Source organism: Dermacentor andersoni, chromosome 6 (genome assembly GCF_023375885.2).
Source record: "Dermacentor andersoni chromosome 6, qqDerAnde1_hic_scaffold, whole genome shotgun sequence".
Lineage (NCBI taxonomy): Eukaryota > Metazoa > Arthropoda > Arachnida > Ixodida > Ixodidae > Dermacentor > Dermacentor andersoni.
The window spans coordinates 28,977,832-29,003,161 of NC_092819.1; the positions used below are offsets into that span (position 1 = coordinate 28,977,832).

General features: G+C 46.5%; 1 protein-coding gene across 1 annotated transcript in view; it reads right to left on the bottom strand.

Moving 5' to 3' along the window:
• Positions 1–14,026: 14,026 nt before the first annotated feature.
• LOC126521455 (metabotropic glutamate receptor-like) overlaps positions 14,027–25,330 on the bottom strand; it is a 285,492-nt gene continuing 274,188 nt past the window's right edge. Inside the window, exons 9-10 of the mRNA XM_050170157.3 lie at positions 21,464–21,665; positions 14,027–14,211 (exon numbers count right to left, since the gene is read on the bottom strand). Coding sequence (XP_050026114.1) covers positions 14,114–14,211; positions 21,464–21,665 — 300 coding nt within the window. The 3' untranslated portion in view covers positions 14,027–14,113. The remainder of the gene's footprint in view (positions 14,212–21,463; positions 21,666–25,330) is intronic.

The window sequence follows — 25,330 nt, forward strand, 5'->3', positions numbered from 1 at the left end:
GAACCTTCCAGAAGCATAACTGTCCTTTAAGAATGACTTTCAGCCTTTACTGTGCTTTCCTCACTCAGACGAACTATGATATTGACAGAGGAATGAAGACGTTGTGGGTTTCATAAAACAGAATCGTTGACGTTATGCACTCGTGTCACAGGCGTTCGCTATCTCTTCTGTTGAACATGCACTGTGGTATGATGAGGTTACTATTTAAATATAAACTACGGTGCTAATAATGTCTAGGCCGACTAATGCTACTCATTTAGATGGCCGTACTTTTGTTTTCATGCGAACGCAGCAAAGCCAAGCCCGCGTATCCTCGTGGGCTCGACGGAGGTCTTAGTAGTCTCGCTTCACGCCGTATACATGCGAGGGAGGCTTCAATAGTGAGTTTTAGCTTACCGCCATCACTCTGCGGTTACCGCTATGTATTTTCAACCTGCCACTTTTGCGTGTAATAGCTATGCGATGCCAGGCATACACCACGCGTAGCTTAGCTAGCACGTGCAAAACTCACAGGTGTTTGACACGGTAGAGCGGGGTAGCTGTATCTTGAAACTCTCCAATACTGAGTGAATGATAATCACTTCGGTCAGTATCACGACCGGACGCATCTACTAAGCATCGCTGAACAGGGAACTTGGATGCTCGCGCTGATAATGACGCGGCACTATCTTTGGTCGTCACTGTGGGCTCCAAAACACGAAGAACAGTACATATAGAAAAACGTTTGTGAACAGCTAGATTTTATCTAGACGATGAACTTCTTAAGACAACACTTCTTAAGCTTTTAAACTGTATAACAAGAAAAAAAAAGAAGAGATTTTCTCACAAGGAGCCAAACATAGACGTAGTATACGTAAACCTTTGACACGCTGTCTTTGGAGTTCTGCAGAGAATGGTTCTCTCACGTGGAGTATCCGTCAGACGATAAACGAGCGCTAGTATAATACAGTTGGTATGTACACATATGGATATAGACTTCACATATACATCAAGTTTCACGCACGAGGGACCCTGCTGATACAAGAAACACGCCGGAGTGCGGACTTTCCATTGTATAGGCCCTATGTGTATTATACATACATATGTATATGCTGAACGTCGGCAACTATGGGGGCTTATTTCTTTTTTTTTTTCGTCAAGTCGCCGTTATCTACAGAGGGCCTGTTCGTGCACATATTTTTTTTTTTTTAGAGCAAGACTTCGAGATTCGGGAGTGGTGCGTCCCTATGGCACGTCCCAATTCGTAAGCTTCCTGCACATGTAAAAGTAAAATTGCAGTTTCTTCAAGAAAAAAAAAACAAGGTTAAGCAAGGTTCGTGGTGTGCCTGTACATACCAGACAATGACTAAGCTGCTAACCTGCATCACGCTAATACTTATTCATAATCTACTAACACAGAACGCAAGTATAAAGAGACGCGGTGGTTAGAATTCCGAATCGAACGAAAACGAACATCAGCGCAGACTAGGGCAGACGCCTCAATGGTGCAAGAGACGTCACTTGAGCACATTGACCAAATATTCGCTCGTATTAAAAAAAAATATAATAAAAGAGAATGACGACACCAATTTCGGCGCGCGCTCCCACTCTTTCGCGCGTAAATTTTTGCCTACAAGTACGACCTTCAGCGCCAAGAGACAAGCTTACGGATCAAGCTCGTGACGTCACCCGATTAAGCAATACTCAGCCTGAACTTCCTCGATGCACATTCTCTTAACCACTCAGCGAAGAACATAAAACTACGAGTCTCCGGTGCCACAGTGTGGCAGATATGCCAGTATGCATAGTAAAACATTGTTTTGTGTACTTTGCCCATGTGGACACTCCAGGTAATGATTGTTACGCTCAAGACTCGATCCATTTTGCGAAACTTTTGTCGCACGACGTGGTTACCTGGTCAACCCAGTAAAAAGAATATTTAGGAACGCATCCTTAGAAAGTAAAGAATGAAATGTATTAAACAAACACCGGGTTCATCGTCCGTATGAAGGTTGTGAAATGAGGATTTGGACTCTGAATAAGGATAGGTTAGCGCACTCGATTCCACAGGACAAAAACACTGTTTTCCATCGCAGTGGCTAGAACACGTAAAATTGTACGCAAGCCTTCAACAAAGACCGGCGACGGCTTCTTAGTTTTAAAATGGAAAGAATGCGGCATAGAACGCGTAGGCTGCACGATAGTAGGGCTATTGTGGAATCTAAGCGCTAAGAAACTCCCTGTATCAAGCAATGTCAATTAGGACAGCCAAAAAATTGGCTTACTCTCAGCAACTGGTGCACATCATTGCTAGAAGCAGGATGCCTCGCATGCTGTGGCCACGAAAATAGAGGCCGAGTTGTTTCGAAGACTGTGGTGCACCCCCGTCGAGGTGCGACGTTCACCTAAATATCTCTAACAGTCGCGAAAACGTGCCTTAATGTAAGAACACCAAGAAGAGCAGGAAGCTGGTGGAGTCACAGTACACAACTATGCGGTTGATTGGCAGGATAATTCTCAGTTTTGTCTGTTCTGTTTGGGAGAACAGCCAGGGGGTTTGCAGAAGTGATTATTTCACGCCAACTGAAAAAAAAAATAAAAAAAAATGGCGAAGCTGTAGCAAGGAGCACTGGTGCCTTAGGCTTATGGTTTGGTTTGGTCTGCCTAACCAAATGAACTTCCCAGCCTCTTGTTCTTTTTATAAAGTAACCTTGCATGTTTCCTCAGACGTGGCTTCCATACAAATGCTAACAACATTCCGTCAATTGGGGTTGTCCGCAATGAACGAAATGCGTGGAGAACGTATTTCTTTGTCCAGATGGCTTCGCAGTAGAAAAGCCGTGTGAAAGCTGCCCCGATCAAGTGAGAAAGCGTGAAATGCTTGAAATGTCTTCAATTTAAGCGCACAGACAAAACCACGTGCCTTAGGAAAAAAATTAACCGTACGCACAACTCCCTACTGCCTGCCCAATAGAATGCTGCCTCAGCCTCACAAATGTACGCGAAAGCATTTACTTTGAACTAAATTAGCTGTCCGGAATATCTGGCACTGACCATCAAAGGCTGATCTGAATGGCGGGCGTGGCTCTCAAGGCCGCGTTGTTTGAACATTTCACTGAGATTGAAGGTATTCCGCGATACACCACATAGTTAACGGTATGACCACAATTAAAATAAAAACGAGTATGAGGTCGATTTCTTCTTTGCAACTATTACGTTCTGATGCAATGCGTAAACAATCGTTTTGAAATGCTATGGGGGAATGCAACGTCGACCTTATTTCTGTTAAACTGATAACAGGTTCTCCGTCGTTACTTTTGCTGTAGACGCTGTTGGTAATCTTCAAGACTCATGAACTGCACAAGCGCGGTATTATTGGATAATCCCATTACGACGGCGATCAACTTTATCTACTGCAGATCAAAATTCGTCAGCTCAAAGGCATATCGAACGACCGTTGATTGAGATCAGGAACAAATGGTTTCATTGCGGCATTCCGTTATATGCTCCTCGCTAAAGTAGCATGGGCCGAAGTCTCGAAGGCAGTCTTGTCCTACTTAAATTTCCTTGTTCCGGCGTTAGTCATTTCTTCTGCCTCAAAGTATATTACTATACTATTCACCAAATACTATCTCCTCACAAATTCCGGACCCTCAGCCTCCGTTTTTATCTTCCAGCAAACTTATGACTAACAAGTTCTCGAATTTCAGGCATCGTGAAAGAAAATTTTGCAATAGACGTTGTTGTACCATTACGCTTCAATCAATGAATTAGCAACATTTGCTTTCATGAATATACCTGAAGATTGCGTATTGACTCTCGACTGACACGATAAATTCAGGGCACTGCGCAAAAGCCGACAACTGTTTCAAACCACCACTCTAGTACGCAAGGCAACGGGCAAATTGTAGGTGCAACCTCGTATTGCTGTCCGATCAGATTTTGTCACAGTGAAGCGGCAAGTTTTTTTTTTTATTTCGCCAAACAATGGTGACTATCGCTGCAAACAGAGCCTGTCCCAATTCTTGTTACAAAACAGCCACTCACACTCACATTCATACCGTTCCACGAACACACTTCAAAAGCTCGAGCAACAGGTCAAAGGCTGGTGCAAGACAGTGGAGACATGGCATAGTAGCATGAATGCTGGACGAAGTGATATTTACACAACTCGCGAGTAATAAGCTAGAGGTTCAGAAGTACAATCAAACACGGCACGACGACTCCCGAAATGCTAATCGAAATAGTTTTCCAGCGTATTTCTCAGCATAGTTTTCTGAATGCAAGGGTGAAAAAAAAAAAAAAAAAAAGAAACTCGCACAATTGCCCACATATTCCGGTTAACTATTCTAACTTCCGCCAGCCTCGTTTTCATGTGCATTGCAGAAATAAGTGGTTACTGACGTCAATGTTAACGGTTAGCGAGGTCAATGTCAACGGCCCAACGCAAAGCGCAGTTGGGCCGCCATTACAATACTCTATTCTCAATCAAATGAGTTAGCGAAAGCCGTACGGCTGTTATAACGTCAGATTCATCCAAGGACGGCACACCGCATTCACTTTTTGAATAAATGCTTTCAAAAGATAACAGTCGATACTTTTTAACTGACGTCCTTGCGTAACAAGAATAGACATCGTAACACCATTTACTGCTCAGTAAGCATGAAATTACCAATCCATATCGAATTCCAAGCCGCACGTGTTATCCACTCGTTATGCGGGTGCTTCTGACGCGGACACTCGGTATAGCTGGCCAGCCGGCTGTGCCCCACCGCTAAATTGAACGTTTCGTGAAACTAAAGGGCTTCACCTTCACTTTCTTTGTCGATGCATGCTTGCGATTAAATAAAGAAATGAACACTTACACACACAGACGTGCACGAAAAACGTCTTAGCGACTCGTAGGAGCGTACAGAGACCCGTGTCGAAGAACTCTTGAACTGTACAGTCGGCAAGGCGACAGCCTAGGCTCTCACGAAAACCGTTTAGCATATAGATATTCTTCCCGCCATGAGGCGCACATGATTGCGGCTAACATGCTGAAAAATACGGAGAGAGTAGAGAAAAAACGGCTTTACAAACACGTACTTACGACTACAGAGACCTGTCCTTTTTGCTCTTTCTCGGTGAATGTCAAAACAAGCGTGAACTATTCACGACGTTGCGTTAATATGTTCGTATCGTAGCGACTAAGCCCACAAAAGCATTAGCATTCTGACTTCAAGAAAATCGCTTGGCTGGGCAACAGGGTCACATTGTTTCAAGACGCTAAGCATTAATTATTAAAATTGAAATGACGCCGGCAGAACAACGAATTCGCGCTTTCTGCAGTCTACTGCCGTCCTTATTGGGGAAGAACTGTGGCATTGACTACCGCGTCAGCAGCTGAACCACTCTCTATACCCGTGACAGTCTTGTTTTGTATGATACTGAGAATGCTGGGAAATAGGCATCTTTGAAGTAACCTGCAAAACAAAGATTGCTTGTTGAAAGCGAACTATAGAAGGCGGTGCCTTGTTAGAATTAGACGTGCGGGAGATTTCGGTCTCGGTTCTCATGCGACGATTCGACAAGTGGACTAGTCTTCGCGCAGGCGAGAGTGGTCGCCCCTTGGAAGGAGTTGTGTGGGTCCCTCAAACACGAAGAAAAGTATTTTTGAGAAAGCTGTCATTCACACTGCGCGGTGGGGCGGGGCGCGAGGTGAGCCCCGGGTGCAGGCAAAACGCCCAAATGATGGCTTACTTGCAAGTGTTACTGATGTGGACAGTCTTTAGAGAATGGCATACGCAGCTGCGAAGATTAAACCCTTTTCGTCATCACGCCCTATCCCCTTTCTCAGATCAGAAATCGTGACTCACAACCACAGCGCACTTTTCCCAGATAAATTCTATCAAGGGGGAAGTCTCACTCTCGCTTTTACGTAGACCAGTCCATGGTGGACACAAATGGGCACGAGACAGCCTCTGGCGACTTCAAGTTCTTACTCTTACGTTTGCAATAGAGTACGTACTAGTGAAGTTGTTCGTGCTGCTTAAAGGAACAAAAAGGCACCACGAAACAATAAAATTTCCGTTAACGCCAGTAAAAGACACAGAGGGTACCAAATTCATCCGGAAAATAATCAAGGGAGTTCGTTTTTCTGAACACGACGAAAAGTTATCATTCTCATCCCACATAGAAGCGAGGAACAACAGGTTTACAGTGTTTTCCCGGACATTGTGTAATGAAATAAAATAAGCCTAGAGTCACTACAGCATCAGAATATTTGCCTTCAGTACTGATTTGCAGCGCAGAGAAAGAAACTAACGCCCTTGCAGTGGTCACCAAAGCGCCAACGCCGCGAACAAGTCGGAAACCGTTGAGGCTACAAAATGTCCAAGAGAGACGCGCTATTCTCACGAATGAAACGAAAAATATTCGTTGCCGCTGATTAGCCATTTACGACGATTCAACGAGAGCAAATCAGGAGGTATCGTAGCAGTATAACTGATTCGCTTCAGTTTGTGTGTTCTCGTATAGAGTCAAAAGTCACGCAGCACGTCGGCGGAAGGCTTGGAACGCATTTAAAACGTGGCAGAGGCCATTTTACACCTTATACTCGTGGTATTATGCAACGAAGACTCGCTCGGAGTGTATCTAAGAATAGAGTACATTAGCAGGTACGAGGTAGCTCACGCAGAAACGCAGGGTGTAAGAAAACCGAGAAGTGACGACGGGTACCGACAACGTGTCGTGGATCACACGGGACCGATGCGGCGACGAACCGAGCGTCGGAGTGCGGCGCCCTCCCCCGAAACGACGGATTCGGAGCGTCGAGAAAAGTGAGAAAGGAAGTGACGTCACGAAACAGCGCAGCACTAAAATAACGACGTCCGCCGTTACCGGCGTACAGGCCACGGAGACTTCGCTTTTTTTTTGTGTGTGTGTGAAAGGCCTTTGACAAAGGCAGAGAAACAAAATAATAAAAGTTCCGACTCAAAAGAGACTCTGCAATATTTAAAATAATCTCGCTCAAGGCAACTCAGTACAGCGATAAGCGGCAAATCATAAGCCGTAATAAGTTTTTTTGTGGTCTTTCCTATCCTCTCGTTAATTCCATTCGTTTAGTGTCCTGTTCGGTCATAATAAATATGAAACAGCTACGCCAGCAACAAGAATTGGCAAGCTGCACTTGATGAAGCGCTCGAAAGAGATCAAATAGAGATCTCCTCTATCGCTTTCTGCATTATACTAGTGCTTAACGCATCAAATATTAATAAAAATTGGTAACAACTGTAGAAACTCTCCGCCGCTTAACATACATAGCTGGTCTAAAAGAAAGCATTCAATTTATACGCATATGAAACCCTCGATGTACGCTCTCCTTGCAAAACAAATGCTCTAGCTAATATTGTGTAAATAGAACCCAATTCTGTATCTGCTACTTTTATAATAACCATGTTAATCATGCTTTATTTGTTATGTTTCACATGCTTCCTATATATATATATATATATATATATATATATATATATATATATATATATATATATATATATATATATATATATTCTCTTTCCCCACTCTCCTTTATAATGCTTCTTCCATCCTGAGGGTATATCGAATAAATAAATAAATAAATAAATATAGCTCAGTAATGTGATAAAGTGATGATCCTGTGGTTTCCCTGCATATGCAGCCAAAGACCACAGTTTCGACTGCGGCAAAATTTCTTTTGATGTACACTTTAGCTCTGCGCAAAGAATTTTATTTGTGGTGCCGCGATGTCACTTCCATTTTCAGTCTTTCAAGACTCACCAACTGTCCGCGTTCTGAGCCCGGGAAGTCCCCGCGCCGCTATATATAGAAGGATCAATATAGTTCGACGTTACAGAAACTGCGTATTATTATCACATCCTTTAGGAATACATACGTGCACGTCATTTACGTATACAGGAGCGCAGAGAATCAAATACGAGGTACACTTCGGTACACGCGACACTCCGATCCCACCACATGCAGGCGGTGTTGCACACAGCACATTGCAACGAGGGACTGCTGTTCGCTGGAGAGCTGGGTATACATATAACATACTTCAATATACAGGCGAAGCCAGTAATTCGGGAGTTTTGAGAGCGTGTTAAATCGAACTTTCTTCATTTCTGCCGTCTACTGCAGTGGACCTGCTCAACGCAGATAGAGAGACCAGGTACGGGACTGCAGGAAGATCAGACAGACGTACGTGTAACCTTCAAGGTTTGCTACCCTACGAGTAAGAGTAAGGTGAAAGAAAAATGAAGCCAGATTTATGATCTTACTTCAGTGACTTTGACGACTGCAGCATTTGTCGGTATATTAATAACGAGTACCGTAAGGAAGACGTTGGTTACGGATGAGCGCATGCAGACGACAGCCAACCTTAAATAACGCAACGAAACGACCAGGCAACGAGATGAGTCTTTAGGGGGAGAGGGTGATGAACCTGAAAGGTAAAGGGCTCTAAGGAAACACCACCTGGCAAGGGATGCCTATAAGGATTTTCAGGTTGAGAAGCAGAATGACATCGTGCTTGAGAGATATTCTAACGAGCTCTGATTTGATTTGCTTATATAATTCTCCCAGCAAGAACACTACGCATAAGAAGGGCCACACTAACTACAAGCTGCATACGACTAGTCGGCTCCAGCTCCCTACCGAAAATGTCTCGCTGAAGTTTTAAAATGTGCCTGGCAATTTCAGTCAAAAGCTGCCGTTGTCTACACAGAAGGAAGCAGCCTAGACTCGTCGAAACCAAAGCCAGTGGCCCTCGTAGGGAAATGCTCACACACACACACACACACACACACGGGCAAGCAAGCAAGCACGCACGCACAACACATACACATTACTGTTCGATGACTTTTGTAACAAGGATTGGGACATCTTGAGACGCGCGCTCTCACTACAGCTTGAAGGATGTATCTTATGCTGTGATACGTGTGTAGTCTCCGCGCGCAGACAAAAAGAGAAATCAAATAATGTTTTTGCACGTTTCGTGTTCGAACGTTTCTCCTAGCGTATACGACGATTTCTGTTGGCCCGATGTCTTCCTGCAGTGTGATAATAAAGGACTGCACCGAAAATGCGGCGCGCGGAGGGCAACTGTTGCCAACTGTGCGTGGCCATTTGAAACTGCGAATTTTCCTAGAAGCGGTGTGCAAGGCGAGCATGCTGCTCATGCACACTTCTACCCTGAAAGCCCGTGATTACGATCGGATGTTACGAAATTTTGAAAAGAAGAAAAAGGATTAATACAGCAGCATAAATTTGCTTTGGTCGCTCAGTATTGCAATCAACAGGATCGAGCTTTGTATTGCCTATGTAGCTACAATAAGTATTAAAATATGGACGTACAGAAAGAGATGAAAGAACAAAACAAAAAGAAATAACCGTCTTCATAAAACACAGCGAGGCAAGCATTTTCTGTTTTGTTTTGTAAACATCAGCGCTTATCCAAGACAATCCTAGTAACGGTAAGCTCAAGGTTCGCGCTTCACAGAACTGAGAAACGCACACTGTATATTCCTGAATAATTCGAAACTCACGATAACGAGACAATGCGAGACACAGACGTGCATTCAGCGCTGTATGCGTGTCTGTGTCTCGCGCTCCCTAGTTATCGTGCGCTGCAAGTCATTCGCGTTGAATTAACTAGCCCAACAGTCTGTTCTTGCGTATATTGCTGATCAACTCGTGGGCCGCAACGACAAAGATCACAGACAACCCTATCAATGACAACAAAGCGTCAAAAATATTTAATGCCACCGGACCAACAGGATTAGAACAGTTGTTGAGGTGACGTGGCTCATGACTCTTGCATTACGTCTGCTATACTAAACCCTAATGACATTTTAAACGTGGGCTAGTTCAGTGACCGTATAGTGGCGACTCGCTACTCCGCTTGTTTTTGTATCATGCTCACAGAACGCACATATACATTATTTTCTTATAAGCTGCAGCCACGACCAAGAATAAACCCTATAGATGTATTAACCGTTCTGGGTGGGCATCCACCTTATCATTGTATTTGCATGCCACAACTTGCTCAAGTCGGTATGACATCTACACGTACACCCCGCGCTTGGTTCTCAGGACGGGCGAAGCGACGTTTAACTAAACGCTAATGGCGATTGCTTCCCGTGGACATCTCCCTCCCCTTTGTTTTCTTTCCTTGCGTCTAAGAAGCAATTAGATACTGTGTGGTTGGTCAGTGTGGTCCCTAGCATCTGGATCAACAAATTAAAGTTGGCCAAAGCAGGTGGACCACATGCGTCTTTGGCGCAACGCGTGCACAAAGAGTCTCACGGTCGACTGCGATTCATACAAGCAAACTTCGACGCTCGAGTAAATCGCACAACTCCACTCGTCTTGCAATAGCTTGCTGCTGGAACAGTTAATGTCGAATTCGGAATATCGCACCGGCGAATGCTGGGGCGCCCCGATGCGCCTCTTCATCCAATCATCACCCCAGGGTGCCCCGGTGCGCGCCAGTGCGATTTACCACATACGCCATTACATACGCTTCAGCTGTCGCTTCCGGCGCATGCAGTTAGCAAAAGCATAGACTTCCAGATCAGTTTCTGCTACCCGGAGGGAGTCATTGCTGGTTAGTTTGAATTTGTAGGAGTTGTAGCCGCAAGCTACAAGTCATTTCGTTTCGCTCTCCCGCGAACAAAGAACAACGCTTCCACACAGAGAATAAGATCACATCGGATGTGCATGAATTCATGCATTTGACATATTACAGCGAGCTAACTTGTGTTCACAGCGTGATATCTTAGTTTTTTTTTTTCACGCATTCTTCATATCTGCCTTTGCTTGTTCAAGTTAGTCACCCCCAATTTTGTTTAACTAACTGCAGTGTTTTACAATGGCCTTCGAGATAACGAGGCACGCCGAAGTGCTCGCGTCGCCCATGATTTCACTTTCATTTTGAAAGTGAAAAACGAAGGAGAACAAACATCAACATGCACTGCGAATGATGAAAGGTATGTGCAGGAACAATTAGATAACACCGAGCACTAGATTACGGTGAATATTCGGCACACACGGGTGTGTAACGACGTGAAAAAAAAATGAAGTAATGAGCACAGAGGAGACGCCATTCTCATTCCGTCACGCACAGGATTGCTCTGGTTGTTCAGGTGAAATACTTTCGTAGATGAGAAATGCAACAACAATATGAACGCGAGTTTCGGGAGCAAGAAAATACGCACGCACGCACGCACGCACGCACACACGCGCCCACGCGCACACGCACACACGCGCACACGCACACACGCGCACACGCGCACACGCGCACAAAAGAAACTGCGTATACTCCCTTAGCTCTTACTTGACACATATTAAACAAATTATGTTTTGTCTTCGGGAGAAATTGTGACAGGCAGGGCGCAATTATTTGTCGATAACTTCGTTTCTCCTGCGCGTAATACAACGTGTTTCTTTTTTCTACTCTTAAAGTGGACCTAGTGATAAAATGCCGAGTATTATAAACGCTTGCATTGGAAGTAGATGAGAACGTATGCTGAGTCAAACGCTACCGTCTGCGACAACCCTTAATGACAGAACGCTGACTTCGACGCCAATACCTCAAAGAAAAAAAAAAGAATAAACGCACTAGCACAAGTGAAGACAGCGAATGAAGGCATCTGAAGAATAAATGACTCAAGCAATACGTTTGGCTTTTCTGCCTTTAAATTCTATAGATCAATGCCCAGGAGCAACCAATGCTGCAAATATAAGTTATACTAGAGTAATTGCGCGCAGAAACTGCAACAACGGACGTCGCGGCTCGGCGCGCTCACACCTTGCTCGCGGTTAGGAAACCGCGATAGGGCGTCCTAAATAAACCGCTAGAGAATGCTTCGCACTAAGCCACTCTGCAGCCTTAATAAACACGAAGTCGGTGCGCACAACATTGCGGTTAGAGTTGCTTCAAACAAAACAGCCCGGCATCCTATGAAAAATAAATAATTATAAGGAAAAAAGACTACGAAACGGTAGTGCCTTCAATTTCACACAGAAAGGAAAGTTTGAGGAGTGAAACGGGGTTCAGTGTGAAACCTTTACGCTGGCAGATAGAACCTGGAGGCATTTAAGACGCGCGCCTCCTCTCCCGCGTCGGTTATGCACCAAGAAAGGCGTTAGCTGTTCCATTATGCCTTTCAGTTGCTCCATCAAGTACAAGAAAGTGTCTTCGGTGCAGGCTGTGCAATTCAGCGTGCTCATACTTTGATGCTGTTGGACCCAACTGTTGCAAGAGCTTATCGATTTGTGTCTTAATACGTTTTTGCAATGAGAAGCTCGAAATGGTTGTTAAAGACTTATCTGTTTAGGCGCAATAAGTCGTACACTGATGCCGTTAAGTCAAGGAAAAATTGGTCACTTAATTTGCAGCGGACAGCAGAAATAATGATACACCTACATACGCAGAAATGTGAGAAAACATACCGATAAAGCCCATGATGCCATCTTCGGTGTTTCCTCCTTATGTAAGAGACCGCCTCGATATTCTGCGTGCTCTTCGTATTTCAAGAATCTGCTTTGCTGTGAAGAATGCGAGCGCGCCGAGTTTCGCGCCGAAAATTTCCTTTCTTTTTCTTTTCTGCGCACATAAGAAGGCGAAGGTTCTCGTTCATCTTAAATTAGAGCTTGCAAGCCTTCGCAGGTTGCCGGTCCGGACACGTCATTCCACAACCTGTCACCCATACGGCAACCTTTACGAGTACCCGGTCGTCGCACGGCGTGTAGTCGTCATTCGGCAGAGCTCACGCGGAACGCTCCAGACCGTTTGGGAGAAGCCTCCAAAAGCACGCAAAGCTATCGCACGGAGCAGATGCTAGAGGCAGCATCGCCAACCAACCCGTTTCGCGGGCACTCTCACTTTTTTCGTAACGCCGCGTCTGTAGGCACACGTTTCGCCGGAGCGACGCACAAACGGACAATCGTTCACTTTACAACAGCGCTCAGGGAACGTCCGATTAGCGCGCACCGAAATTGGTATGCCCCCCAAAAAAAGCGATCGATCGAGTAAAAGGTCCCAGAATGACGGCCGTCACCTGATCAACCAGCTCAAGCTCAACACTCACTTTTGTTTTTTTCATTTTTTTTTGTTCCTTTTCGCGTAGCAAAAGAAGAGAGATGCTCCCTTCAGAGGAGCCGGGAGATACCAAACTGCTATCGGGCTTGCATGTTGCGAAGAGATTAGATGGAAGGTGGCGGTGCTGGTGTAGGCGCGGCCGGCGAGAGCCGTGCGGTACACGCGCGCACGGGGGCGGCAGGGTTCCGCTCCACCGGAACCGGAAGCGACGCGTACGCAGCGTCACGGACACGGCCGGTCCGGCTGGCTGTCCGCGTGGAGAAGCACCACAAGCACCGCGGTCGTCGCCGTCATCGGCGCGTTTCGTGCACGTGGAGTGCGCACACCGGCCTAGCGAAGTGTCTGGCCAAGGTTACACCGCTCTGCGAGCGTCACAACCGTCAGCAGTGTCCACGTCATCTCGTGGCAGAAGAGCGTACACTTGCCAGCGGCTTACGACACTACACTACACATGCAGACTGGGGTCGAGCGGACGTGGGCGACTCTAGGCAGCACCGGACGGCCGGTGCCTCCCTGCTTCTTGCTTCTTTTTTTCTTTGTCAATCGCGTTTCGTTTCACATAAGCGGTCTCTCTACCTCTCTCGCTCGCACACAGCACTCGGAAGACGTTTGATGATGGCGTGCAGAATAGAATACATTTGGTTTGCGGCACCATTAGCCGCAGCCAAAAGTGGTTTTAGTTCTAGTTAGTAGCTGTAGGCTTCTTCTCATAAATAACTTTCTATCTTGATTTGGGCTTGAAGAAGGTTTCCCGGTGGGAGCGGCGGCGACTTTGTTGCTTCCTCCGCCGCCATCAGAGGGTACCTGCGGCTTGTCGTCGGATGGCGAGATGCGGCTCTGCGGGGCAGTGGCTGCGAGGTGACGGCGACGCGGGTCAAGCCGCCGCCGCGGCCGTAACCCCGACCGCTGCGCCTGACGGGTGTGTGAGGAGGGGGGCTGCGGCCCCTGGTTCTAGAAGAGGAGGGCCTCTTTCTCCGGCTCGAGGATGAGGCTGGAGGCGCAGCGAGCCCAACCTCAGAGCGAGGCGAGGCTGTCTTCGACGCCCCCGCCGTCCACTGCGCCCTTGGCCGGTCGCTGCGCGAGGCTCAGCTTCAGCTGCTCGCCCGAACTGCCTGCGCTCGCGTCAGCGCGGCCAACAGCACCGGGCCAGCACGGCAGGGAAGTCCACACGCAGGGGCACAGGTCAGGAGCGAGGTGCGGCAATGGCAAGTGGTCAGTAGGCAAGAGAGGGGGAAGGGGAGAGGGAGAGAAAGAACAAAAAGAAAGCGACGGTTAGTTATGAGTCGCTCTAAAGAACATATAGAGAAAGATGTCAATTTGACCGCGGAAGTGATTCGACCCGACCCAACCTTAGCCATCAGAACCGGATCCGGCAACAATTTCACCTACTAGATTCGACTAATCGACCCACGCCGAGAGAGTGAGTGTCACCGAGCGAGCGAGAGGTTGGAAGCAACACGCGACCATTTACGCTAGTTGAGTTTGTGTTTTGTCATTTTCTTTGCTGTGTGCGTCGTTTACTGAACGCACGACGTTTGCTCCTACCTTAAATTATTATGTTCCACCATCGTCAGACGAAAGCGACGAGCCGTCACCGCTTCGTGGCGACTTGGTCTTCTTCGTTTATTTTCATTTCAGTAAATTAGGTACACTGAACGCGCATCGTACCACCACCGATCTCACTTGCACGACATGAAGCGTACCCCGACGTCGATGCATCATCAAAGAAAGTTGTGAGGCCGTGCGCACGGATGATCACGGGATAACGTGAAGTTGCGAGAGAACAATAACTGCGAAACGATGCACGGTTTTGAAGCACAGTTGGTTTCTTATTCACAGTGGACCGCCGTCAATTCAAACATTTACGCACAACTCGTGTAAATTAGTTCCGTGTGCGGCAGCAACGTGCTTGGGGAGCGACACTCACGAAAGATTTAGTTTGCAGGTGATGAATGGCATTTCGGAATTTGATGATCATCTCGCTGCATATTTTTTTCTTACTTGTAGCGTTTGTAGCGCTTAATATCCCAGAGCAGTAGGTGGCATAACTCAACGGCGCCAACAGCTCCTTAAGCACGCATTTGTTCGAAAATTACCACAGGACCCACAGGAGAAGCGGTCGCGACACACGTATGTAAAGCCCCGAGCGGACAGTGTACGGCTGTCTGGCGAACAAACTAAAGGAAAAGAACATTACGGACGCAAAGGCGCCCGCACGCGTAGCAGTTATAAAGCCTAGAAATCCTGCTCGCCTCGAAAGAAAAGTTGAAAACCGACCGGCGGGGCGAGACACCAGAAAGCCGGCAGTATAGAGGAAAGGTTAAGCTGCCGAAAATCGCTCCCGCAATGGGAGAAAAAGTATTTCCGGAAGGGGTCGTCGCCGCCGCCAGAAGAGCGAAGAATCAATTACGTCGCCGACCCCGGAAGTGTCAACAGAGTGAGCGCGGGCCACCCGCGGGAGGCAATCTACAGTGCGTTTATTTTACTTCGTTTTCTTCCTTTTTTTTTGCTTTTCCATCTGCAGGCTGTGTTTCGTCTACGCGGATAACAAGAACACTATACCTCTTTTTATCGCGGACCATAATAGAACCCGAGGTCTGATAAACTCGTGCAAAAGCGACACGGCTCTGCGACCAGTCATGAATGCGGAATGAAACTGTCCCTGCCTTAATTCGTCGGTTGACCGGTCTCTTGTCGTTGTTGTTGCGTGATGGAAATGTTTCCTTTGTGACAGGCCCTGGCGTTTTCTTCGCTTTTGCATTGTTCATGCATCGTGCCGTAGAATTTTTACTGCAACTTTACTAATTGATTGATCGGTTCATTCATTCATTCATTCATTCATTCGATTTGATATTCCATTTTCGATAAAGCCGAAGGAAAAATAATGTTCGTGTATTTAAATATGGGTTGCTGAGGTGGAAGCTCCGGTGAGCCGGTGATCCATGATAGAAAAAGGACAGCGCACAAAAAGACACATGTGTGTGCGCGTAATAATTTTGGGTTGAGTCTATGCGCGATCTTCCTTATCGATTAGATTTACGAGTCCGTTGATGAACTTCATGTATAGAGCCAAAACTAATTCCCGAGCCTTGACGGCGTCCCTCATAGCCAGCTATTTCAATCAATCAATCAATCAATCAATCAATCAATCAATCAATCAATCAATCAATCAATCAATCAATCAATCAATCAATCAATCAATCAATCAATCAATCAATCAATCAATCAATCAATCAATCAATCAATCAATCAATCAATCAATCAATCAATCAATCAATCAATCAATCAATCAATCAATCAATCAATCAATCAATCAAATTAGATCACGCATAAATCAACGCCAATCAATGCGTGCCACCAGAAGGTTTGTAAATCTCACAAGCACCCCATTTCTCTCCCAGAAATCAATAAACCAGTTTCTATGCCAGCATTTTAGGACACCAAAATGTGCCACACTGCCGCCGCTGATTAGAAGTAAACGCGATGAGAATGACAAACATAACGCAGGAAGGTTCTTACAAGCGCAGGGCCCTTTAGGGAACCGAAATATGGAAGGCTGATTTGCACATTATGCTCTGAAACTAGTGAAACAGACCTCTCGTACATGCCACAAAAGGGTCGGAAGAGTGTTTGGAGAGTAGCTGCCACAGAAAGCCTGGCCACGCTGATGAATTAAAAAAAATCACTTGCAGAAAACACTTATTTAGTGCTGTTAGACCAGTTTAGCGTAGAGAGTCTGCGATGTACTTTTGCTCGAAATTGGTGCCTTCAACGTTGTAGCTTCGGTAAGAGAGAGAGAGAGAGAGAGAGAGAGAGAGAGAGAGAGAGAGAGAGAGAGAGAGAGAGAAGAAACTTTATTCGTTTCTGCAACTAAATTTGTCTCTTTGTCCTTCATAAACAACACTGCTGCCAAATGGCACCGTTCGTCCCGAAACCAAAGAACACATACCAGGACGAAAAATGAAAGAAATAGAGAACGAACAATACAGGCGTGCTAGCCCTAAATGGCCCTCGACAAAAACAATTCGCGAGCTCCCGCCTCGAGCGCACGCGTAATGTTCTATTTTGTGCATTGGCATTGTACCGCACGACGTTTACAATGCCTTACCAACTAACACGGCAGTCAACTCTATCCCCTTAGAGCACGTATAAATCAACGGCACTCATTGCCTGCCACTGCAAGGTTTGCGACTCCCACATGCATCCCATTTCTCTCCCAGAAGTGAATAAGCAAAAAAGATAAGAAAACAACAAAAAGAAAAAAAAATACCGCAAGAGTAGTTGCATCGCGTCATCATCTCGTGCGGCTTGACCTTCAGGACCACCGGACGGCGGGCGGCATCTGCGACGCTCCATATATCCGCGTCCAACCAGCAACTATACTAAAACACCGGGGGCCACGGTGGCATTCTCATCCGTTGCAGAGGCCGATCAATTTACGTAAGCGATGGAAGCGGCTCGCTGGACGGCTGTACGTATAGGAAGCGCGCGCCCTAATATACTGCTGCCGCGCGACGTCCAGGCAGCGTCCGTTCCCCGGGCCGGTCGCGCGCTTCACGCCACATTGTGTACGAGCCGCGAGACCGCAACGTTCTTGCGACAAAGCTCGGTGCTCTGGGCCGGCGCACGCAAGGAGGGCTACGACGGCGCGAGGGAGGGTCGGGTCGATTATGCATCGGTGTGACGCGGCTGCGGTCAATTGTTATGCGCCCCGTCGGCAGCCACTCCTCTTTCTCTGCTTCTTCTTCTTTTTTTTTTGTCTTTTGGGGGCTTTTCAATCGCAAGGCTGAGGGTGGCATGCAAGGACGCCTCGCGTGTTCCACGCCGAGGCTTGGCCGCGACGCGTACGGCACGCACTATATGGAGCCTGTTGGTTTCGACGCGTGTACCGCGCTTTTATGCATTGCGGCGATCTGCATACGGCTGCGTAGGGACACGAAACATGGGATGAACGGACGGACGGACGGACGGACGGACGGACGGATGGACCGATGGACGCCGGCGCAAGAACGCCGGCTCGTGGGGGCATTCGCTCGCAAGAATTGTCGCGAGCTGCGAGTCAGTGATATTAATGTACTCAGAGAGGAACGTTGAGCGACGCGCCGGATCTGGCAGCGCAGGGCTACGTCGACGCAACGCTTATTTCTGACGGTGATATTAGACAGGAGAAAAAGATGACATTAGTCGTAGAAAAGCTGAGACGTTGGCCCAAGCTAGTGCGCTCTAAACTGTCATGTGGTCTAGATAGAGCAATTTGTTCAGATAGGCATGTTGGCGTACACTCGCCCATGTGATACTCTCGACCAGAGATGGACGATAGACGTGCTCGAGAAAAGAAAAGGATGAATGAAAGTAAACATGTATGATAGATTGAGGCAAAGCGTAACACGAGGACAACAGAAGGGAACGAAGACAGCGCTGCGTCTTCGTTACCTTCTGTTGTCCTCGTGTTTCTTTTTTTTTGCACTTTGCCTCAAGTTATGCAGTGCCAACTAGCCCACCAGTCTGTTGTGTTGAATACATGATAGTGTATACGAATTATCATTTCGATTCATCGTTTCGAGTGTGAGCATTTTAAGTTATGCGCGCCTTCAATCCAAGTACGTTTCGAGTTCTCGACGCCCTTTGATACAACTATCTGTACTAGCGACCAGAACACAACCTGAACCTCAAATAAATATCGCAAGAAATGGTCTCCAGCAGAAAACATTGTCATGGACAGCAGAGAAAAGGAGCCCGTTGTGATATGTTGAAGGAGCACGTCAGCCACAGGTAACTTAGCGCGCATTAATTCTTGCAGAAGACAAATTGGCCACCACTATTCTGACGTCATCATCTTCGCTACTCGCTTGGCGTGCTATTCTGTCCACGTCAGTGTTACCTGCTAGAAACCTTTGCTTGCAACGTGCATCCAATGAGCTCAGACAAATAATGTTATGAATACTGCCGAACTGACCCAATTCATCGTGCTTATATGAACTCAATATTACACTTATCGTTTTGACGTCAATGTCCATTACCGTGATTGGCTTCTGGACCTTCCAGTTCCTGTAGTTCCGCCTGATGCTGATGTTTAAGTTCCGATATGTTCAGAACAAGGTTTTACTGTACAGCATGATAATTTAGGCAGATACCGAAAAATGATTTAGTGACATTCTTCTAATCAGTATGTTCATATTTAACTTAAACGGCTCTAGGGAGTCATTGCAATATCTCGTCGAAATGCCCTGTTCCATATTCTTTCATCGACAATTTGTCCTAGTTCCAAAAACAAGAAATGTCGCTGGCAGCTTAATAAAGAGGACGATTCAGTAGCAGTACACCTTGAGCTTACAGTGAAATTTTGTAAGAGGTCCAATTCGTCAAATTTCATTAAGTGACGCTACCAAGGATGGTTGCAGCATATAGATCGAAAAGAAAAAAAAAACAAAAACGAAAGACGCTGGTAAGCGTCCGAAAGTAATTGGAAGATCACAGATGCCACACTTGATTCAATATGACAAAATTCCCCATAAGGCAGGACCAGAAATCGTTGGTGCTGATGCCATATCTATCTTACACGTGTTAAGCCTCCGTACAACTTCACGTATTCATATTGTCCAAACAAGGAAAAGGAGAACTCTACAACACGAGGATATTTTCACGATAGAAGTTACTTTTATTCCGACACATGACGCATTTGGTTATCGTGGCACTTAGCTGAAGTCATTTGTTATCTGTCGCCCACGGCAAAAACCCTGCTGCTAGCAAACGTAACCTAGTACTTTGAATCACTGACGTCGGATCACTCCCGACGCCACGAGCACATGGCCACTCTGGACACCCCGCGGCCCATTGAATCGCTACTCTGCTATACGCGCTCCATTATTCTGGCGGGTGAGAGTTCTCCTAACAACCCAGAGGTTAGGATGGCAGCCCATCAAAAAGACACCCCATATCCCCCATATTTGATGACATTACGTGATCACTTGAGATCCTGTAAGAAAATGCGCTAGGATTAAATTTAAATCATCGAGATTATGGAATATGGAGTTAAGGTCCAAATGGCTTCATTTAATAGGACACGCGAATGCCAAGAGGACGTTAAATGACTTACCAAACATGCAAGAACCTTTGTCGAGGCAGACGAAGTCTATATGCTTTTGAGAACAACTGTAGCTATCGATATGCTCCAAAATGAAAGTGCAGCTCACCGCAACCACAGCAGGATAAGGTGTGGGGCCATAAAGCGGCGCTCCGGTAGCGGGCAGCGGAGTGGTTTCACAATATGGATGCCTTTATAAGCTCTGTTCTGCAGCATCAGAGGGTGTGTCAGCACGCTGAAATCTACGGGACTTCCCACAATTTCTTTACGCGGTTGTGGCTGCTTGCCCCACGTTAAGGTAGCCTGAGCTGTAGTACCTTTCAGGTGCTTGTGCCCAATTATAGCGCGTAAACTCAATTGGGAGGCATGAACGCTCCCGAAAGTGAGTGAGTCAGCGAACAAGCGAGCGCTGTTCAAAGCCCTGCACAAGGAAGGAGTTGCCAGTACAGAGTTTGTCCATAGGGCGTGCCAGGGCAGCAGCATTGCCGCTGAGCTCCTCGTTCTTCTTATCAAGGTTGATGTGGGCTGCACTTATTTCGGAAGACAAATGAAGAAACAAAAAATGGTGAAATAAGGCATCGCAGGAGGGGAGGGTTGTGAGAAGGAGTTGGTTTCCTCGGGGCAGTGTTGGTAACTTAGCGGGAAAAGTCGATTAATTAGGCGAATTTTCAGTCACCTTAGCGACAACATTGCCTTTTTGGAGTCCTGGTGGCTTTATTTTTAGTGACGTAAATAGCCAGTGAATTGCGCTGGTAAAATCCCTCAAGGGATTTCGGTTGAACTTAATGTTTTTTCCTCATTTTAGCCTGAGGGGGTTATGCGGCTTCCATTTGTCGCTACTTCTAAAGGCATACCAAAGAGTGCATTAATGAGTCACGGGGTGCACCACAGCGGATTCGATAGGCAAAGCGCAATTTTTCAGATTTGACATCATTTTAGAAACTTACAGGGTTAACTGTTCTCGGATCCCGACTGTTCAATCGCTGCCGAAGTAGGTAATTTAGAGGGTTAGCTTTAAAAGGAACGACAAGAAAGAGGTTCAGGAACAACTGGAATAAAAGAAAGGCAAAATTTTCAGGAAGTCATAATCATCACCACGATCACCTAGCGAATTCTCGCTAAAGATGGAGTGATCCGGGCAACGACTGGCGACCTTATCAAAAAAAAGTTACCAAAACTGCCGCGGCGAGCGTGTGTGTGTGTGGCGCTGCTTGTATACGAGATAGGCAGTCGTATAGGGGTGTTTACCGTCGAGCTGCAGCTTGGGTCGGCGCACTCACCGGTGCCGCAGGTGCCGTGGTTGACGGAGGTGCCGCACGTGCTGCTCGTGGGCGCCTTCTTGTAGGTGGCGCTGTTCATGGTCAGCTTGCGCACGTTCTTGTCCGGGTGGCAGAGGATGATGTAGATCTTGGGTGAGAACAGGCAGAACAGCGCCACGTACGCGCTCAGCGAGATGGAAACGCAGAGCGTCGTTATCTGAATCTGCGACAGCCGGAGAGAGAGAGAGAGAGAGAGGGCAGATTAATGCATGTAGCGAGCGAACCCTTTACTTCTCGTAGCACCGACTAAACAAACCCGACCGCAAGTTCTTTCCCTCCAGAGGTACGACAGACAAGCACGACCAATCCTTGAACAAATGACTTTTTCTAAAATGCGCAGGGTTGAGGTTATGTCATATGGTGAAAACAAACAAACAAACAAACAAACAAACAAACAAACAAACAAACAAACAAACAAACAAACAAACAAACAAACAAACGAACGAACGAACTTGGTGTCCTCCTAGAAGTAGCAGAAAACTGCCGAGGAAACCTTAATTGGAAAGGAATGCTCCTGCTTAGCTCTCTTGTACGGTCTTGCGCTATCAATGTCAGCAAGGATACGACACAAAGACCTGAAGATTATCTTTTACTAACACTTGTCGGGCCAATGCAGTTCAGACCAGCCGATTTCTTTCCTAAAATGTCGCAGGAATGTTTCAACTATACTAGTTTTATTAGTTGTTCCCTTTAGGAGGAGGAGGAGGAGGACATAAAGACAGAATGCAGGGATGTTAATCAGAAATGCGTCCGAAATGGTGCCCTATCCTTGTGGACGGAAAAGAGGGAATAGAAAGATAACACAGAGAGAGGGAGGGGAGAGGGAGGAAAGCCGCGGTGAGCTCGCGCAAGCACGCGGAGGGCCCGAGCGAGTCAAAGGCGTTCACGTAGGCCAGTCTCCCTCAAGAAAGACAAAAGTGCCTTCACAGCTTTGTGGGCCGACGAGCGACGAAGACTGTCGTTTCCTTTAAAAATACAACATAGTGCACAGTCAACCGCAAAAGCTTCCGGGACGCAGGATCTGCCAAGAAGCTGAATTCTCGCGAAGCGTGGTCACACAGCCTCGAATTAAATGTTCCAGCATGTAGTAGCCTTCGCCACCTACACAGTGATTCAATAAATACGAAGTGTCATGACTTAAAAGGGCAGGAATTCACATTTCAAGGGGAAACCGCATCCCGTAAACTTTTGCTGTTGACTGTACATGCTCCTGCACCGCGTATTCCGGAATTTCACAGTTGTGCTCCACCTTGAGCGCAAGAGCACATCGTACAGATGCCGCTCAGTTGAAACATTACCGTCAAGTATAGTGCCGGCTTCCTCAATTTAATATTCGATGCCGTTCACGTTCACTTCTATTCTAACACTCGAAATTCAAGGAGGCCAGAGGCTCCGCAGCAGCACGGCTATATACAGGTGGCCGAATACACGCACATTGGTTGCCAGAAATGCAATGCCTTTACAACCGTTCACAGTACTAACGGTCCGCCATTCCCCCCCTCTACTCCCTGCACTCTCAACAACCCGCTCGTGCCGATCAACGCTATACACATTCAAGCGGCGAGCGAGCTAGGCCCGCTTTGAGAGCCAACAAAAGAGCGTTGTTTGGCGCTTGCGCGTAATTAGAGAAGACGAGCTGACGAAATGCGCGAATACGCTGCGTGCGCCCCCGAGATAGACGATGGTTGCAGCAACATAACGGGACGAACAAAGAAGCGCACGAGATGCCGGCCGCCCAACAACAACTGCGGCTGCTTGTAGTCCTTCACAGAGCCGCGACGTGGTGGTTCTCGAAGCCGTCAGCACTGCGCGTGCTGGAGCGTGCAGCGAAAAGGTAAATTTCAGCACAGAGTAGTTTATACGCTAATGCGCACCCGCTCGGGAAAGCAAAAGGACGGCGAGCCACAAGAGAGCCCAGTGTGCGCTGCAAGCTGCATCTTATTTTAGAGCGCTGAATGCGACGAGTCCCGGAATAACGCAGCAGGCACCTTTTAAAAGACCCGCAAACGGGAGTTTGGCGTGACAGTAAGAGCTGGGAGAGAGATTTTTCCTTCCCACGTCTAGCTCTCGATGCAAATTAGACTAAAACGCATCCAGACGACTTGTAGAGAAACGGAGACGTGTTTCTCCAGTGCACCGAGCCAGTCGCGCGCACTCATTCTATTTCTTTGTTTTCATTTATCGTCGTAGCAAATTTGAGGTATTTTTACCGGGAGGAAAAGCAGCTAGACAGTTAAAATGCAGAACCACGAGCTCTGCCTCTTTAGAAAAAAAGTTAAATAATAGAAAAAGAAAACCGAAGATAAAAAAATCAACACAGAAATGCATACACGTATGACGCAGGCACGCCATGTAAATGAACCTAGCCGAAAATAAAAGCAAAGAAATAACCCTAGCTAAACAATAAAATGCAAAAATTGAAAAACACTTCGGCTTGCTGCAAGGGAAAAAAAAAAACCCAGAAAATCCTTGGCAAAGCAGTGTTCTGTAATCACTGGCGACAGTTTAATACAGGTATTACAAGCCGAAATGCTTTCAGCAAAAAGAATAAAAGAAAGCCTTCAAACAAGACCGTGTGGAAGTTCGACTTGCCCATTTCTATGCAGTCGTCTACATCAATTCGTGCTCGCAAGGGCACAAACGAAAACACAGGTTTTTGACTAATGCTTCCTTAAATGGATCGGGAAGCGAAATCGAATGGTTGTGAGTAACTTGGAATTGTCACGTTAGTTGATGTTGACATTACAACTCTACCTCTAGTCTAAGAGACATGTAATATGGTAACGATACGTCCAGTACTAGGAACAATTGTGGCCAATGGTAAACAAACGACCAGGTACAATGACGAGAGCTTTAAGTTTTTGCCAATTGAAGCTTTGCCAAAAGAAATAAGAAAAAAAGAAAAAGTAACAGACATTCTGGCTACTATTATGCAGGATAGCAGGACGGGCACATCCCATTATCAACGGCTCGCCGTTCCTTTCTCGTTCTACCGTGATACTCGCAATAGCGAATTTGCGGCTCCGTATAATAAATACAAACGAGGTAGGTGTGAACCCGGTGAGGCTATAAGCAGAGAGAACAGAGAAAAATATAAACTTGAGAGAATGCTACTGAGAATAAAACAAACAAACAAACAAACAAACAAACAAACAAACAAACAAACAAACAAAGGAATGCTACAAAACACAGCAGTGAACATTGGGCAATGTATTGGATTAAACTACGTGTTCATGGGAGCTTAGAAAACAAAAAAAGAACATGACATGCATTTGACTACTTGCACGCCACCTTGATTGGAGCGGAAGATCAATATAATGGGAAAAAAGCAAAAAAAAAGAAAAAGAAACAAGAAACGGAAAAATAAGATAAGGGAGAAAAACTCGCATGTGCGCATACTCAAAGTTTTATCTGATAGTCGGGGCAAAGGGCATTTGTTTTGAGTCAGAGAACACTGGGGTGCAACAATGACGGAGGGGGGGGGGGGGGCTGGGGGAGGGGGGGTTTGATGCTTTCAAGCGCTCCCGGGAACAATTCATCGCTTTGAATAATGAGAAAGGCTCGTTCGCGTGAGTCTCGCTTCTGCGGTGCTTGGCACGTCCCTGCGTTCTTCCAGGTCATCCGGCATAGCGGATAACCCTCGGAATATGTAAACAATAGCTAGAAATATCATCACTCTTCCTCCCGGTAAACAGGTCATAATGACCCCTTGCATTTTCATAAGGCACCGCTACTGTTTGCGAGGTACGCAAATACCCCCTACTCCACTCGAAACAGGCGAGAGAAAAACTTTTCAAACAAAGCACTCCCAACGCTAGCGCGAGTATC